Source organism: Aythya ferina, assembly GCF_964211825.1.
Source record: "Aythya ferina genome assembly, chromosome: Z".
In the NCBI taxonomy this organism is placed as follows: Eukaryota; Metazoa; Chordata; class Aves; order Anseriformes; family Anatidae; genus Aythya; species Aythya ferina.
Window position 1 is genome coordinate 53,306,947 of NC_140299.1, and position 14,511 is coordinate 53,321,457.

The following is a 14,511-nucleotide window of genomic DNA, read 5'->3' on the forward strand; positions in this document are numbered from 1 at the left end:
AACAATTATAATTCTAACTAACTTCCGATTCAAAAAATGGGGTAAGCTTCAGTATGTTGTACCTGTAAGTGAAAGTGAAGAAGCAGAAAAACGACGAGATTCTGGAGGAGAGTTGTTCTCTGGTGGTTTATGTGGGAATGTTGGTACAGCAGGGTAATGATAGGCTGGCTGTACTGAATGTGGCAAGGACTAGCATGTAGTCTTCTTGGACTCCTGTGAAGTTTCACTAATTTCAAAATTATTTCTTACTGTAAAACCACATAAATATTTAAAAATAAGTTCTTGTTTCTCCTATCCCATTTGCTGTTTCTGTTGCATCAGTGTAACAGTGGGGTTGTAACTGAGGAAATACTTCTGCATCAAGCCTCTACAGTAATATGCTGCTGTCACTGGACATTAAACAAATACATGCTCCAAGCCCACAGGGCTCACATTTTAATATTTTTTAGCGATTCCAGCTGTATTGTTCTTCACATTTTGAGTGCTTTAGAGGTGATAATTTCTTTGTTCTTGATGAAAACAGAAATAGTCTGCTTCCTTATTGATTTAAACACCAGAGAACAGCTGGGTATAGAAAAGTACTGTTTCTCTTTCAAAATGGCTGTTGGGTGTCTGACTTCCTCTCAGTTCTCAGACCTGTGCTTGCCCTGAGAATGCCTGGTCATGACTTCTAAAATGCAAGCCCTGGGAATCTAGGGTTTGGAAGGAAAGCATTTAGTTCATTATCAAAAATGCATACACTGTTGCATGGACTAGGGAATGTTTATAGATAACATTTTCTTAGGACTCAGGAAGGTCTGTAACATCTTGCTTAACACGTTCTTATTCTACAATTCCTTGTAGGATGTCAGTCATAAAGGAGCGTGGCTTTACAGTATGTTACAGTTATTAAGAGAAACTGTGGTAACTTTTCAAAGAGACCTCTATAGGCACGATCATATGACTCTGAAGAACATCCAAAAATTGAAGAGCCAAGAAATTCTAAGTTTTAAATTAAAAGTCTATAATGAATGGTAGAGCTAATCTAAAATGGCCTCTCCCAAGGTTACCAGGGTAGTTATGCCAGTGAATTTAAAAATCATAAAGGAAATATATTAACAGGTTAAAAGAAAATAATCTCTTGGAGAAGATTGGAAATCTTAAACTAAACAGCACAGAGGTAATCAATTCTTCAGTTTCTTCTTGGTGACATGGTAGGCTGAACTTCAAAGAAAGAAAAGAAAGTGTCTTCTAATGTATGATGGGTAGGGAATGTATGAGAAAGGAAAACTTCAGTAGAAACATGTACTGAAAGTCTCTTAGTATACATGTAGGTAGCTACGTGAATTCTAGATTAGGTGGTCAGTGACAAACTTCAGTACTGTTGTCTGTGATCAGGTTTGACTCAAAGGTATGAAAACTGTTCTGTTTTTATGAGTGATCTTAAAGGTGTTGGATATGTTGGGTTGGGGAGAGGAGAGGTGGTTAAAGATGAGCATTGTGCCAAGGAGAAGGAAGCAGCATGGGGGATCCTTCTGTTGCAAAACTGAAACAAGCACTTCAGCTGAAGTCAGCGTTGCTTTGCTGACTTTAAAAATGAGAAAAGGGATCAGTGAGTCACTTGCTGGAGATCCAGCTGCAGGTGATGATGAGGACCCTGGTATCCATAGTTCCCGTCTGACCAGCACTGTCTGTGTGCAGGCAGCTGGATTCACCTCAGTACTATGTTCTTAAAGCTGTGACCAAGCTCAGGTTTGCTGTCGATAGCTAATCACATGGACCGATCCCATGTATCTGGGATAGTTTCAGCATTTCTTTTCTTCCATTAAAATTCTAGTATTTACTTATTATACTATTTATGTATAATTTTTAGGGTTCCTAGGCACAGTAATAAGGTTGCAAAGCATATGGCAGAAGATGGGCTCCTTAGGTGCCTTGAAGCCGCTTTTTTCCCAGAGACTTGGACTAGTATAGGAGCCCTTATAAGAACACTGAATACGAATGAAAAGCCCCGGTGATTACTTGCGACACTAGTGTTTAGTCTTGAACCATCTCGTTGGCTTATCTGTCTTTCAGAAGTCATTGTGTGAGCTAGTATTACTTCAGAAAGTAGATGGGATTCAAAACAGCCATGGTGTGGTATTGTGCTTTAGTCCCCACAGACACACTGGAAGAAAATGCTTTTACACACAAAGGGTGATAGACTGCCATAACAGTGACATAGATTAAAATACAGTATGAAGTTTGGTATGTGAAGATAGGTGACTCCAGAGCATAAAACCAATTGGTTTATTTCTGAGGAGTCAAAGAGCAGAACTGTAATAGGTCTATGCAAAAAAAGGGATATACTTACCAGGTAGTCTGCTGGTACTGGTCAGGACAATGTAGAAGTTCAGAGCAGTTTTCATTGTTTTCTTTTTTCTGAAGAAGAATTTTAAACTACTAGGATGCTTTATGATTTTGATCCTACATAAACTCCACTGTAGCAAAGGGTAATACTGGCAAAGTAATGCAAGTTTTTAATAGAATTCTCTACCAGAATCCTGTTGTATTACTTTAGTAGAGGGACTGTAAAAGTGTACCTTTAGTTTCCAGCTCTGACGTTTATGTGACTTGAGGTCTTGAAACCTTTTGTGGCCTAACACTTTGGCAAAATTTGCTGCTGTTTCCTCAACCTGTCATCTTATGTCAAGTTTGCCAACACTCTAACCATCTTGGTGGACACATCCGCACGTGTATGTCTTCCCCACCCCCTGCCCCAAACTGCTCTATTTTTGTGTGCGTTTGTCTTAAACTGGAGAGGCCAACACCGGAGCCTCTATTCCTGTTGTGGCCTAACAAGTGCTAGGTAACATGGGATAATCACAACCCTTGATTTGGTTGTTATTTTCTTTCAGTGATGCAGCCCAGGTCATGGTTTCCCGACATCGATGCGGGGGCAAACAGCTGGTTTGCTGTCCACTGAGACACTCCAGAGCTGTTAGCAGAGCTGCTCCCCAGCATACTGTCTCTAAGCAGCAGCTGCTCTTTTGGCACTACTCAGTATTGGCAGATGGACCTCAAATCATCTCTAACCTTCCTTAGTGTCAGTGCTTGCTCATGGCTTCAGAATGTGGTGCTTGCTGTTGGGAAGCAGCAAAACCAGGGCTGCTCCACAGGGAAGAGCAAGCCGAGAGCTGAGTGACCGCAGCACAAGAGGGGTCAGCCTCCTCGCTTGGAGGGAGCAGTCCTCCTGTAATCAAACAAGATGTGCAGGGCAGGGTTGGTGAGAGGATCAGGCCCTGCTGACTGTCCCAGAGAAAGGAAGTGTAACATTTCAGGTCGGGGGTTCATGGGGAAAATCCATCTAAGGCAGCAGGAGGGCCGGGCACAGCTACAACAGGGTTTATGGCCAGATGGCTAGATCTTAGATATAGGATGCAGGCAGGCAGAGAGTGTGTGGGGAGATCTGCTTTGGCATTTTATTGTAGCAAACATGGCTATCGCACTGCATTGGTGGTGAAAAGAGGGTTCCAAGTAGGTGAGGAGAGGAGATCCTGCCACTTGGGAATATGTCCCTCTGGTCTGTAGAGCAGGGCAGTATTTATGATAGGCAGAACACTGATGTCCAGATGACTAACATAGCTGTATGGCTGTGTATCATTATGTCATAGGATCAGTCGTAAGGTAGTTCTGGTTGGAAGGGACCTCCGGGGGGTCTCTGGACCGTCCCTAAGCAGGGCCAGCATTAATCAGGGCTTTGCTCAGTCTTGAAAACCTCCAGGGATGGAGGTGGCTTAAAGCTGTGTCAGGGGAGATTCAAACTAGACATGAGTAAAAACTTTTTTGGAGAAGGTAGGTAGACAACTGAATCTGTTCATCCTGTATTTTGGGTATCCTGGTCCACTGCTGATCTACGTGGTGGAAAACATTTTTCCTTACACCCCGTAATGCACCACTGTGAAGAGCCCGGTTTAGTCTCCTTCCTCACATCTTGTAGGTATGGGGGTGCTCCAAAGCCACCTCTGCTCCAGGCCGAACCATCCCCAGCCTGCAGCCTCCCCTTACAGCAGTGCTCCAGCCCCAGAAAGCTCCAGGCAGACCCTTTTTTGATGTGCTGTGTAGCCACCATTTGTTTTCTTCAAACACTGATAAAAAAATATTTCAAATAATTACACTACAACTTGTTTAACACCAGCATTTTTATTTGCGAGTATCTAATTGAAATTAAATTACTCATGGAAGAAAAACAAACCTAAAATTCCTGACTTTCATGTACCCTTGTAAAAGAAATATGTCTAAACAGCAAACAAGTACAAGCTGTTGTAAAATGTAGTCCTGAATCATCTCTTTCAAAGACTGATTTTTATCTAAGGAATCTTACTGTACTTCTGCCTCGTTTCTAACCTTCTGCCAAGTTTCAGAATGTGTTCGCTGAGGATTTAAATGTTAAATACAAGTAGTCTGGATGGATGATAAAGCAAAACTGCTCATATTTTTGCTTGAGTTTTCACATTAAATTGATTTCCTTCAAGAATAGCTATAATCTATAAACACCCAGTTTGAAATCTAAATTCCTAAGCTATTGTTGACTCCTTTTTAGACAGTGTTCTGATTCTTCTATTCCGCTGTGTTCTTCCTGCAACTGATCAGCCATGTAGGTAATTAATCTCCTCCTAGAGGAATGTAATTTAGTCTGGTGGTTTTGTTGTTTTCTTTTTACTGAGCAACCTTATCTGCCTTCCTAGCTCTTCTGAGAAGAGGGCTGCAGAGGTCCAGAGGAGCTTGAAGAGTTATGGCCTCAAAATTTTGTGTAGGAGGGCATTTGGAAAGAATCAAAATTCATTATCTGAAAGATTTCTTTGTTGCTACAAGGGATTATTCTTTAGCCATGAGCCAGTTGCATCAGAGCAGTAATACATGGAGCCATGGCCTTTTCATTTTCCCCACACTGCTTCCAATCATTAAGGCTTTCCTTACCAAATGAGCCTTTGGTCATCAATAATATGACTATGGTAATAATTTTTAGGACTGTTCATGTATTAGAAACAAAACAGGTAAAGAGATATCTATTCAATAACTGAACTCTAAATCCAGAGAGAAAAAAAGATGGATGATACCACAATTACCAACCAACTAAAAAAACAACTTTTTTTTTTTTTTTTAGAACTTAGGCTGTTTAAATTAAAACATTTCTGGCTATAAAAGCTCAGAAGCTTGATTGTAAGAGGTGGAGGGAGATTTGAGGAAAAAGAAGGAAGATATGATCTTCCAAAGGAAAAAGATACTTAATTATAATTATAATTATAATACTTAAATTATAAGTATTTGCCAGTAACTGATTTCACTTCTTAAAGGTGCTTTTTAAAATATATCTTTTCTTTCAGATGAAGGCATACTTAGTTGCCATATGCATGTGTGTTTGCTGTTACAGGAAAGATGAGAAAGGAAGTATAAGTGGGAGAACATGTGGGAGCATAATCAAGAGGTTGGAAGGAACTCAGATTTTTTTTTTAATTAATAAATGGCTTGTTTCAGGTTCTGTAAAAGCAAGGACCAGAAACACAGGATTTGACAGCACTTGTTGAACCTCTCTCCTCTGTGACAGAACAGTACTACTGGAATTGTTGACATCTGGACTGAGCTAACAGCATATCCATGGGAGAGAGATTTTTACCTGCATGTTACCCTATTTACCACTCTCTTCAGATTGGTAATGGCCCGGTGCCCTTTGGTCCCTTACTTCAAAATACTTCCATTCATGAAATGGTGAGGTTTATAGGTAGAGGCTTTTAGATGACCTAATAATTTTAAGAGCCTTTTTTTTTTTTTTTTTTTTTTTTTTTTTAGGTAGTAGATGTTACTTTTATAGGCAAACCCTCTAAAGAATTAGATGATTTGCCCCTTTTTGTGTTAGCTTGCCACTTTGTGTCATCATCTTGTTTCACCCAAATAGCATATAAGGTGTCAGAACTTAAAAATTTACAAAAATGAGACTGCTCAGCTAGGAGTATCTTGAGAAAAATTGACTTGAAGCTGTAGTGCATGTATGTCTGCAGCAGTGGAAAATCCCATTTTTCCAATCATTAAATAGGTGTTTAATCATCGTGCTAAAAATCATACCAATGCATGAGGGAAATTGGGTGATTAACTAAACGAGCTATCACTAGCTTCTGTTTTGTGTGTTTGACTGGCATTTTTGTTGTTTCTATAGGTATGCAGCCTTCTTTGCAGAAGTTCTTGGTGCATTACTTTAACCAAACAGGATAGTGTTTACTTGTGTTATTTTGGGCAGATTAAATAGAGTTAATTTGGAATTCTTTATTACTATTCAGTTCAAAAGCTTGGCCATCTCACTGATTTTGTTCCCAGAATACTTATATATGTCCCAACGTTTTTGTATCTTCTGAACGTGAAATAACATGAGAACTGAAGTTCACATCTCCTCTGTGCAATGAAACAGTGGAAAAAAATGTTTCTCCTTTTGATATACATGCTTCTCCTTTTTGATACATGCTGTAGTGACTTGTGTAATGAGCTTTTGTTAACAATTCGTCTTCATACAATGCTAAGGAGGATTCTTTCATCAACCTTCACTACAGCACTTTGCATTTATCTGTTTTATTCAACCTTTGCCTTTCAAAATATTTTTCTGAAAGAGTATTTGTTCCACTTTGTGTACGATTGACCCGTTCAGAGACTGTTTTAGTGAATCCTTAAAACTTCATCCTGTGTAAACCTTGTTCCTGCTTTCCTCATTTGAAACAATGACATACTTAGATTCTTCATATTTGGGTATGCTGCAGCATATTGGCAATTTTTATACCCTCACTCATGTTTTTATCAACATCAGAGTAGGAATCTGAATGTGAATTTTGAGAAAACTTTCAGAAGAGTGTGCAATGAAGTGGCACTGTCTGGAAACTCCAGTATCTCGAAGTTTTGTGAATTATGTGCATCATCTGTGTGTTATATCTGAAACAGCCTTTGTACCGCCTCAAGACAGTCTTGGAACAGGTTGATTGTCATATAACTTTATATTGCATATCATGTTTAAGAGGAGTATGAAAGACTAGCAAAACAAGACTGGTCTCCACATGGAAAATATGTATACTATGATTTTAAGAGAACCTATTCAAGCCAAAAGACAGTTATGCATGTAAATACATGTAAATTCATTTGATTTATCCTGTAAGATGGAGATTTTCTGCCTTGGATTGGTGGACATAAGTTTCTAGTGCGTGTGTATGCGTTAAATAAATGAACATAGATTCAGGATAGTTCTCATGCTGAGCACGATAATTAATTGGATGAACCAGTTAAATGATCAGCTTGTCAGGTTCTGTTTCTTTTTGGGCAACACTTGTGGTCTACTTGGGCGTTTCATACCATGTGTGTTAAAGGGGCATCTTTCTCTCGTCATCCAATATTGGAACGGGGATCTACTGAACATAAACTCTGGTCTGCAGCATATTCCATTTGTAGAGCTGCACATATCTTTAACTGTGTGCATTAGTGTGTTATTAAAAGTGATTTTCTCCATAAAAGTGGGCTTGCAGTGTTAGCCATCAAAACTTAGTTACTGACCTGTTAATATAATAGACTATGGATATGTACATTTTTAACTTCAGCATTGTCTTTTCTGTGGCTACAGAAACAAAAATGCTTTTCCTAGCTGTGTCAGAAAGTTGGGTCAATAGTGGAAGATACAAGAAACCTTGGGAAGTGCTGACTTATTCTGGCAGAAGTACACGTTCCTAATACATTAGATGGATATTGCCTTAGGGTGCGGAACATAAGTTCTTGCATCTATTCAGGTTAATCCAATTCTTAATTTACAGCAGACTACTCATGATTCTCTGAAAATTTTTAGTTTTGAATGACTCATAGAAAAAAAAATCAGTGAAAAGATTTTAAATCAGTTCCTCAAAAGTTACTTCTTTATTGATGTGAATTTGAAGTTTATTCATGTTTCTTGTAGAATACGTAACCCCTGCAGAGGAAGACTGAGAAAAAAAAAAAACAAAAACAAAAACATTTTTTTCATTGTTAATTAAATTTTCATGATAAGTATGGATAAGTGTTAAGTTTGAGCTCAAAAGTGCGTGCATTTCATAGGCAGTGTAACAGTGCTTGAATTCAACACAGTTTTGAAACTAGCGTGTAACATAAATAAAAGTTATACAAGAAAGAGAAATCTGATTAAGACATTTCTGAAAGTTCTTATTACTAAACTGTGGTTCGGCTATGGCATAAATATTGATGGATGGAGTCACAGAGGACTTTTAAATTTTAATCTAAACTTGCAGAGAGTAGTGTTCAGAGTTAAGCTTTTGAGAACTAATCTCATGATTGAAAAATACCACAGGTCACCTTGTACTAGGGATAACAAGGGTGATAGAAAAGCGAAGATCTGGCCGCAACAGAGGAGCCTTTGCTTCTACTGCATATTAGAAGATATTATTATGTTCGCTAATGAAAATGAAATGCAGTCTGTCTGTGTTTTGTCATCAGTAATTGAACACTTTGACTATCAGCATATGGCCTTTATAGAGTATTAAAATGGCCATTTTAGTTAAATACCAGATTAATTTGGCAGTGATTGCATTCAAGTACATTCATAAACAGAGGTTTACATGAAAAAGGTAATTGACTCTATTGTGTGAAATAATTTCTACTTAAATAATTTTTGTTCCAGATTTGTACTATGGTGGAGAAGCTTTTTCTGTAGAGCAGCCACAGTCATTTACTTGTCCTTATTGCGGAAAAATGGGTTATACGGAAACATCTCTTCAAGAACATGTTACTTCTGAGCATGCAGAAACATCAACAGAAGTGGTAAGAAGCTTCAGAATTGGTTTTTAATTGTGGTGGAAAAATATGAAAAAGAATCTTCTGGGAAATTGGTACAACATCTTTCTTGAAGCATGAATTCATTTAAATGCTTTTTCAGATGTACCTACGTTTGGCAGTGACATCTAAATTCTTCCGTGTTTTAAGGGTATCCTTGGATAATAAGCTTGCTTTTCTTTCATGATAGCTGTTTGTTTGCCATAATGTAAATGCTTGGGGGCTTATTATGCTGTAAGACAATATTTAAAGTGTTCTCCTGGTTATTCTTTATAGCAGTGTCTCCCTTTTTACAGCCTGTATGTAATTGCCAGATGAGTTTACAGTGTCCTGTGAGACCATAGCTATGCCAGTCTGTTGTAACTCTTAAGACAGAGGAGGGTGTGCAGCAGCAGCAGATGTCTGCTTGACTTTCAAGGAATTCTATGGAAGAAAATAAACCTGTTTTCTTCAAGCCTACTGAAGCCTATTCATGTGTTAAGGAATACTGAGGGGAAGGTAACATGTCGACTGTTGTGAGGCTCTGATCTTTCCTGAAAACATAAGGAACTGAAACAGTTTACTTTTAGCAGTGACACTGTAGGATCATGAGTTATCTTAGTGACAGACTGAAGCTTTATAATCTCCTTGATTTTTCTCTTTAACTTTGCACCTTTCAGACGTAGTGTCACTAATTGAAAATTCCACATTTGGATGACTTTTCTTTTGTGGTTTGGTGTTGTAGTTCAGATTTGCACCACTTGATGTCAGTGGTATGTTCGTGACACAGAATATCAAGATTCTAGGTTTATAAATGTGGCATGTCCTTGTTTGTGGCTGAAGCTTCTAGAATTCCATATATAAAGCCCAAATTTGTGTTCGTAAACACCTGCTACCCAACTGGTTTCTGAAGGAGTTGTGTGTGTTAAATTAGTCTTTCCTCTTCTGGAGTCAGCCTGCAAAATTATCATCTCTGTTTCAGATAATGATAAAGGACAGTATTTTAATCCTTGAATATGATTGCATATGTTTGTGCTAAGTATTGACTCCAGCTTTTCTGATAAATGTTTAGTGTGCAAAAGAGGTGAGACTGCTTGGGTACTGGAGACTTACTGCAGATGGTGAAAAGCCATCACCTAAGTGAGAAGGAAATCTTGTTGGTTCTAAACTTCTGTGATCTTGGATTTCCAAGCAACTATTCTTGTTTAGGTAGTGACCTTTTAGTCCTAATAGTAGATCTGAGTATAAAAGCTATTTTTTAACTGACATCTTTAGGAAAGTTTCCAGGGATGGAGCAACTTTTATTTTGTTTATGGTCAGTCTTTACTTCCCACTCATCTTTTCAAATAAATGAGCCCAAAGAATTCTGGCCCACCAGAGGGAAGAAATGTAACAAAATAAAAATAAAACATTTTACTGTTAATAATTTTGACAAGTGAAGACTGAATTTTGCCACTTTTGTATTCAGAGTGGTACAGATAAGAAAATGATTTTCTGCTTATTTTCTCGTGTATTTGGCATTGGTACATGTAACGATATTAGGTACTTGTGGACAGGAAGAGTTTGACAATATTTTCTTAAAAGATAATTTAATGCTGGATACTTTTAATCAAAAAATTGCACTGGCATCTATGGTAGAGATTGGAAATTTTGTGATAGATTAAGGTTTGTAAGCTTACACAATGTAAAGAGAATAAATTGTGAATGAGCCGTAAGGTCAGGGTGCTTGACATGTTGTTGATAAAGCTGATGAGAGCTTTCTCACAATAACAAAACAGGAGCTATTCAGATTGTATTCTTCAAGAATAAAATGGAGAAAATTATCTCTTCCATTAAGTGACAGGATTTCTGGAAGATCAGTGTAGCTTTATGCCCTGGAAGGAAATAGGGCCTTCCTCGGGACTCATTCTAACATGTCCATGTCCTTCTTGTGCTGGGAGCCCCAGAGCTGAATGCAGTGCTCCAGGTGGGGTCTCACGAGAGCAAAGCAGAGAAGTTATTTTGTGTGTTTTTTCTTTAATATGTGACTATTTGTTTTGTGGATGCCTGGAATGTGATTTTTAAAGTTTAAGAACCACACAATCACAGAATCGTCTAGGCTGGAAGAGACCTCCAAGATCACCCAGTCCAACCTCTGACCTAACACTAACAAATCCTCCACTAAACCATATCCCTAAGCTCTACATCTAAACCTCCTTTAAAGACCTCCAGGGATGGTGACTCCACCACTCCCCTGGGCAGCCTGTTCCGATGCCTCACAACCCTTTCAGTGAAGAAGTTCTTCCTAACATCTAACCTAAAACTCCCCTGGCTCAATTTAAGCCCATTCCCCCTCGTCCTGTCACCAGGCACGTGGGAGAACAGACCAACCCCCACCTCGCTACAGCCTCCCTTGAGGTACCTGTAGAGAGCGATAAGGTCGCCCCTGAGCCTCCTCTTCTCCAGGCTGAACAAGCCCAGCTCCCTCAGCCGCTCCTCATAGGACTTGTTCTCCAGGCCCCTCACCAGCTTCGTCGCCCTTCTCTGCACCCGCTCAAGCATCTCCATGTCCTTCTTGTAGCGAGGGGCCCAAAACTGAACACAGCACTCGAGGAGCGGCCTCACCAGAGCCGAGTACAGGGGGACGATCACCTCCCTAGCCCTGCAAGCCACACTGCTTCTTATGCAAGCCAGGATGCTGTTGGCCTTCTTGGCCACCTGAGCACACTGCTGGCTCATATTCAGCTGACTATCCACCAATACTCCCAGGTCTTTCTCTGACTGAGGTCAAACTGACAGGCCCATAGTTTCCCGGGTCTACCTTGTAGCTGGGCATCACTTTTGCTAGCCGCCAGTCAACTGGGACCTCCCCCGATAGCCAGGACTGCTGATAAATGATGGATAGTGGCTTGGCCAGCTCCTCTGCCAGCTCTCTCAGCACCCTCGGGTGAATCCCATCCGGCCCCATCGACTTGCACACATCCAAGTGCTGCAACAGGTCGCCAAACATTTCCTGCTGGATAGTGAGGGCCACATCCTGCTCCCCATCCCCTTCTGCCAGCTCAGGGTACTGGGCATCCAGAGAACATCCGGTATTGCCGCTAAAGACTGAGGCAAAGAAGGCATTGAGCACCTCCGCCTTTTCCTCATCTCTTGTAACTAAGTTTCCCCCCACATCCAGTAAAGGCTGGAGATTCTCCTTAGTCCTCCTTTTTGTGTTGATGTATTTATAAAAACATTTTTTGTTGTCTTTAACAGCAGTAGCCAGTTTGAGCTCCAGATGAGCTTTGGCCTTTCTAATTTTGTCCCTGCACAGCCTCGCTACATCCTTATAGTCCTCCTGGGTGGCCCGTCCTCTTTTCCAAAGATTACAAACCCTCTTTGTTCTCCTAAGCTCGAGCCACAACTCTGCTCAGCCAGGGGTCTTCTTCCCTGCCAGCTCGTCTTTGGGCACGTGGGGACAGACCGCTCCTGAGCCATTAAGATTTCCTTCTCGAGGAGCGCCCAGCCTTCCTGGACCCCTCTGCCCCTCAGAACCGCCTCCCAAGGGACTCTGCCAACCAGTGTCCTCAGCAGCTCAAAGGCAGCCCTGCTGTAGTCCAAGATTGTGGTTTTACTGATCCCCCTCCTGACTTCGCCAAGAACAGAGAACTCCACCATCTCGTGGTCACTCTGCCCAAGACAGGTCCTGACCACCACATCTCCCACCCGTCCTTCTCTGTTTGTGAAGAGAAGGTCTAGCGGGGCGTCACCCCTGGTAGGCTCACTAACCAGCTGCGTCAGGAAGCATCTTCCACGCTCTCCAGAAACCTCCTAGACTGCTTTCTCAGGGCTGTGTTGTGCTTCCAGGATATGTCAGGGAAGTTGAAGTCCCCCATGAGAACAAGCACCGATGATTTCGCAACTTCTGCCAGCTGCCTGCAGAACTCCTCATCCGTCTCCTCATCCTGGTTCGGCGGTCTATAACAGACCCCCACCTGGATGCTTCCCTTGTTGGCCTTCCCGCTGATCCTAACCCATAGGGACTCAACCCTATCATTCCCAGCCTCAAGTTCCGCAACATCAAAACTCTCTCTGATATAGAGAGCCACACCACCACCCCTTCATGCTGCCTGTCCCTTCTGAAGAGCCTATAGCCAGGCATTGCAGCACTCCAGTCATGAGACTGGTCCCACCACATTTCCGTGATGGCAACCAAGTCGTAGCCTGCCTGCCACATGATCGCTTCCAGCTCCTCCTGTTTCTTACCCATGCTGCATGCATTGGTGTAGATGCGCTTCAGCTGGGCCATTGCCTTCTCCTCTGGCTTAGCCATTATTCCCCTGGCACACCTCCAACACAAGCCTTATTTCAGCCCTGTCTCCCTTTTTAGCTAGTTTAAAGCCCTCTCAATGAGCCCTGTCTAGTGACTGACTAAGTGATAGGAGTTCTACTTTGTGTAAACTTACAAATTTGTTTTTTTTCTTTGTCATTTCAGATTTGTCCAATCTGTGCAGCATTACCTGGAGGGGATCCCAATCATGTCACAGATGACTTTGCAGCTCATCTTACACTGGAACACAGAGCTCCTAGAGATTTAATATCCTTTCCTAAGATGACAGACAGAAGAAGTTGAAGTCTTTTTCATCTAGTAGACATGACTACTTGTATTGATACTGTTTTTTTTTCTTTTTTAATCAAGGGGTTATACCTCTGGTTTTCCTGGAACTTAAAAGTTGCTGGAGATTTGTATGTCAAAACTTCCTTTCTAGTAAAAACAAAACAAAACCATAAATATTAGACGGTGAATAGCCTATAGGTATGTTTCACACTGTGTTTTGATTTAAAAAAAAAATCCTACTTACATTGTGGTTTATCCTGCCTGGTCATTAGTCTTGATTTTATGTATCCAGGATCAACAGTGGGTTTTAACTATTTGTGATGTGAAGACAGTGATCTGAGGATGATTCGAGCTTAGCTGGTTTTGACAAATGTTCTATGACCATTCTTTAACAAGGTAGTTTCCTAGTGTTAACTACTGATATTTTTGTAGTATGAATTTCCCAGAATTCCTGGAAAACAAGTGGCTGTCTTTCAGTTACCTTAGCAGCAAATTATGCATATTTAAGTACATTTGATGGCTGGAAAGCTGAAAGAATTGTTAGGGTTAATTGATGCTTTAAATTTTTTATTATTAGATGAGGTTATATAGCGTACCTGCAAGTTATGTAGAGTACTTAAAGTAAGTAGTCTGAATTATTTCTTTGTGCATCTCATATAAACAAATAGACAAAAAGACTACATTACTACTTTGGTAATACCTTTTTTTGTTCAAAGATTTAGAAAGGAAAAAAAACACTTTGCAACTGAAGTTCATTATGCTAACAGAAGGAAGACATCGCTTAAGGAGATGTCTTCATTTCAGTTGTGATTGTGTTTGCACTTAAGCTTGTTAGTGTTTACCATAGTTTAAGGGTCAGGACAGACTAAACACACACGTTAATTACTACACATTAATTGGATCAGTGTAAAGGAATTTGGGTGTTCATGGCCTCTGTGAAGGAGTAATGTGTAATGCAAAGATCACTACAAATTTACAGGAAAGCAGTCATCCCTGCTTCCCCTTTCCTTGTGGGTGGAAGCAGAAGCAGGACCCTTAAGCATTAGGGAGGAGCTGGTGCTGAGTGTGGTGGCTCTGGGAATGTGAGCTTGGTCCCTGCTGTCCCTGGAGGTCCCAGCCTGGGGTCTTCTAAGGCAGTTGTGCCA

The 14,511-nt window shown here is 40.6% G+C and overlaps 1 protein-coding gene across 2 annotated transcripts in view; it reads left to right on the forward strand.

Annotated features, from left to right (window-relative positions):
- LOC311426983 (E3 ubiquitin-protein ligase KCMF1) overlaps positions 1–14,511 on the forward strand; it is a 47,821-nt gene that overhangs the window by 24,846 nt on the left and 8,464 nt on the right. For both annotated transcript variants that reach the window (XM_084503879.1, XM_084503880.1), the window contains 2 exons: positions 8,657–8,796; positions 13,244–13,345. In XM_084503879.1, coding sequence (XP_084360005.1) covers positions 8,657–8,796; positions 13,244–13,345 — 242 coding nt within the window. The remainder of the gene's footprint in view (positions 1–8,656; positions 8,797–13,243; positions 13,346–14,511) is intronic.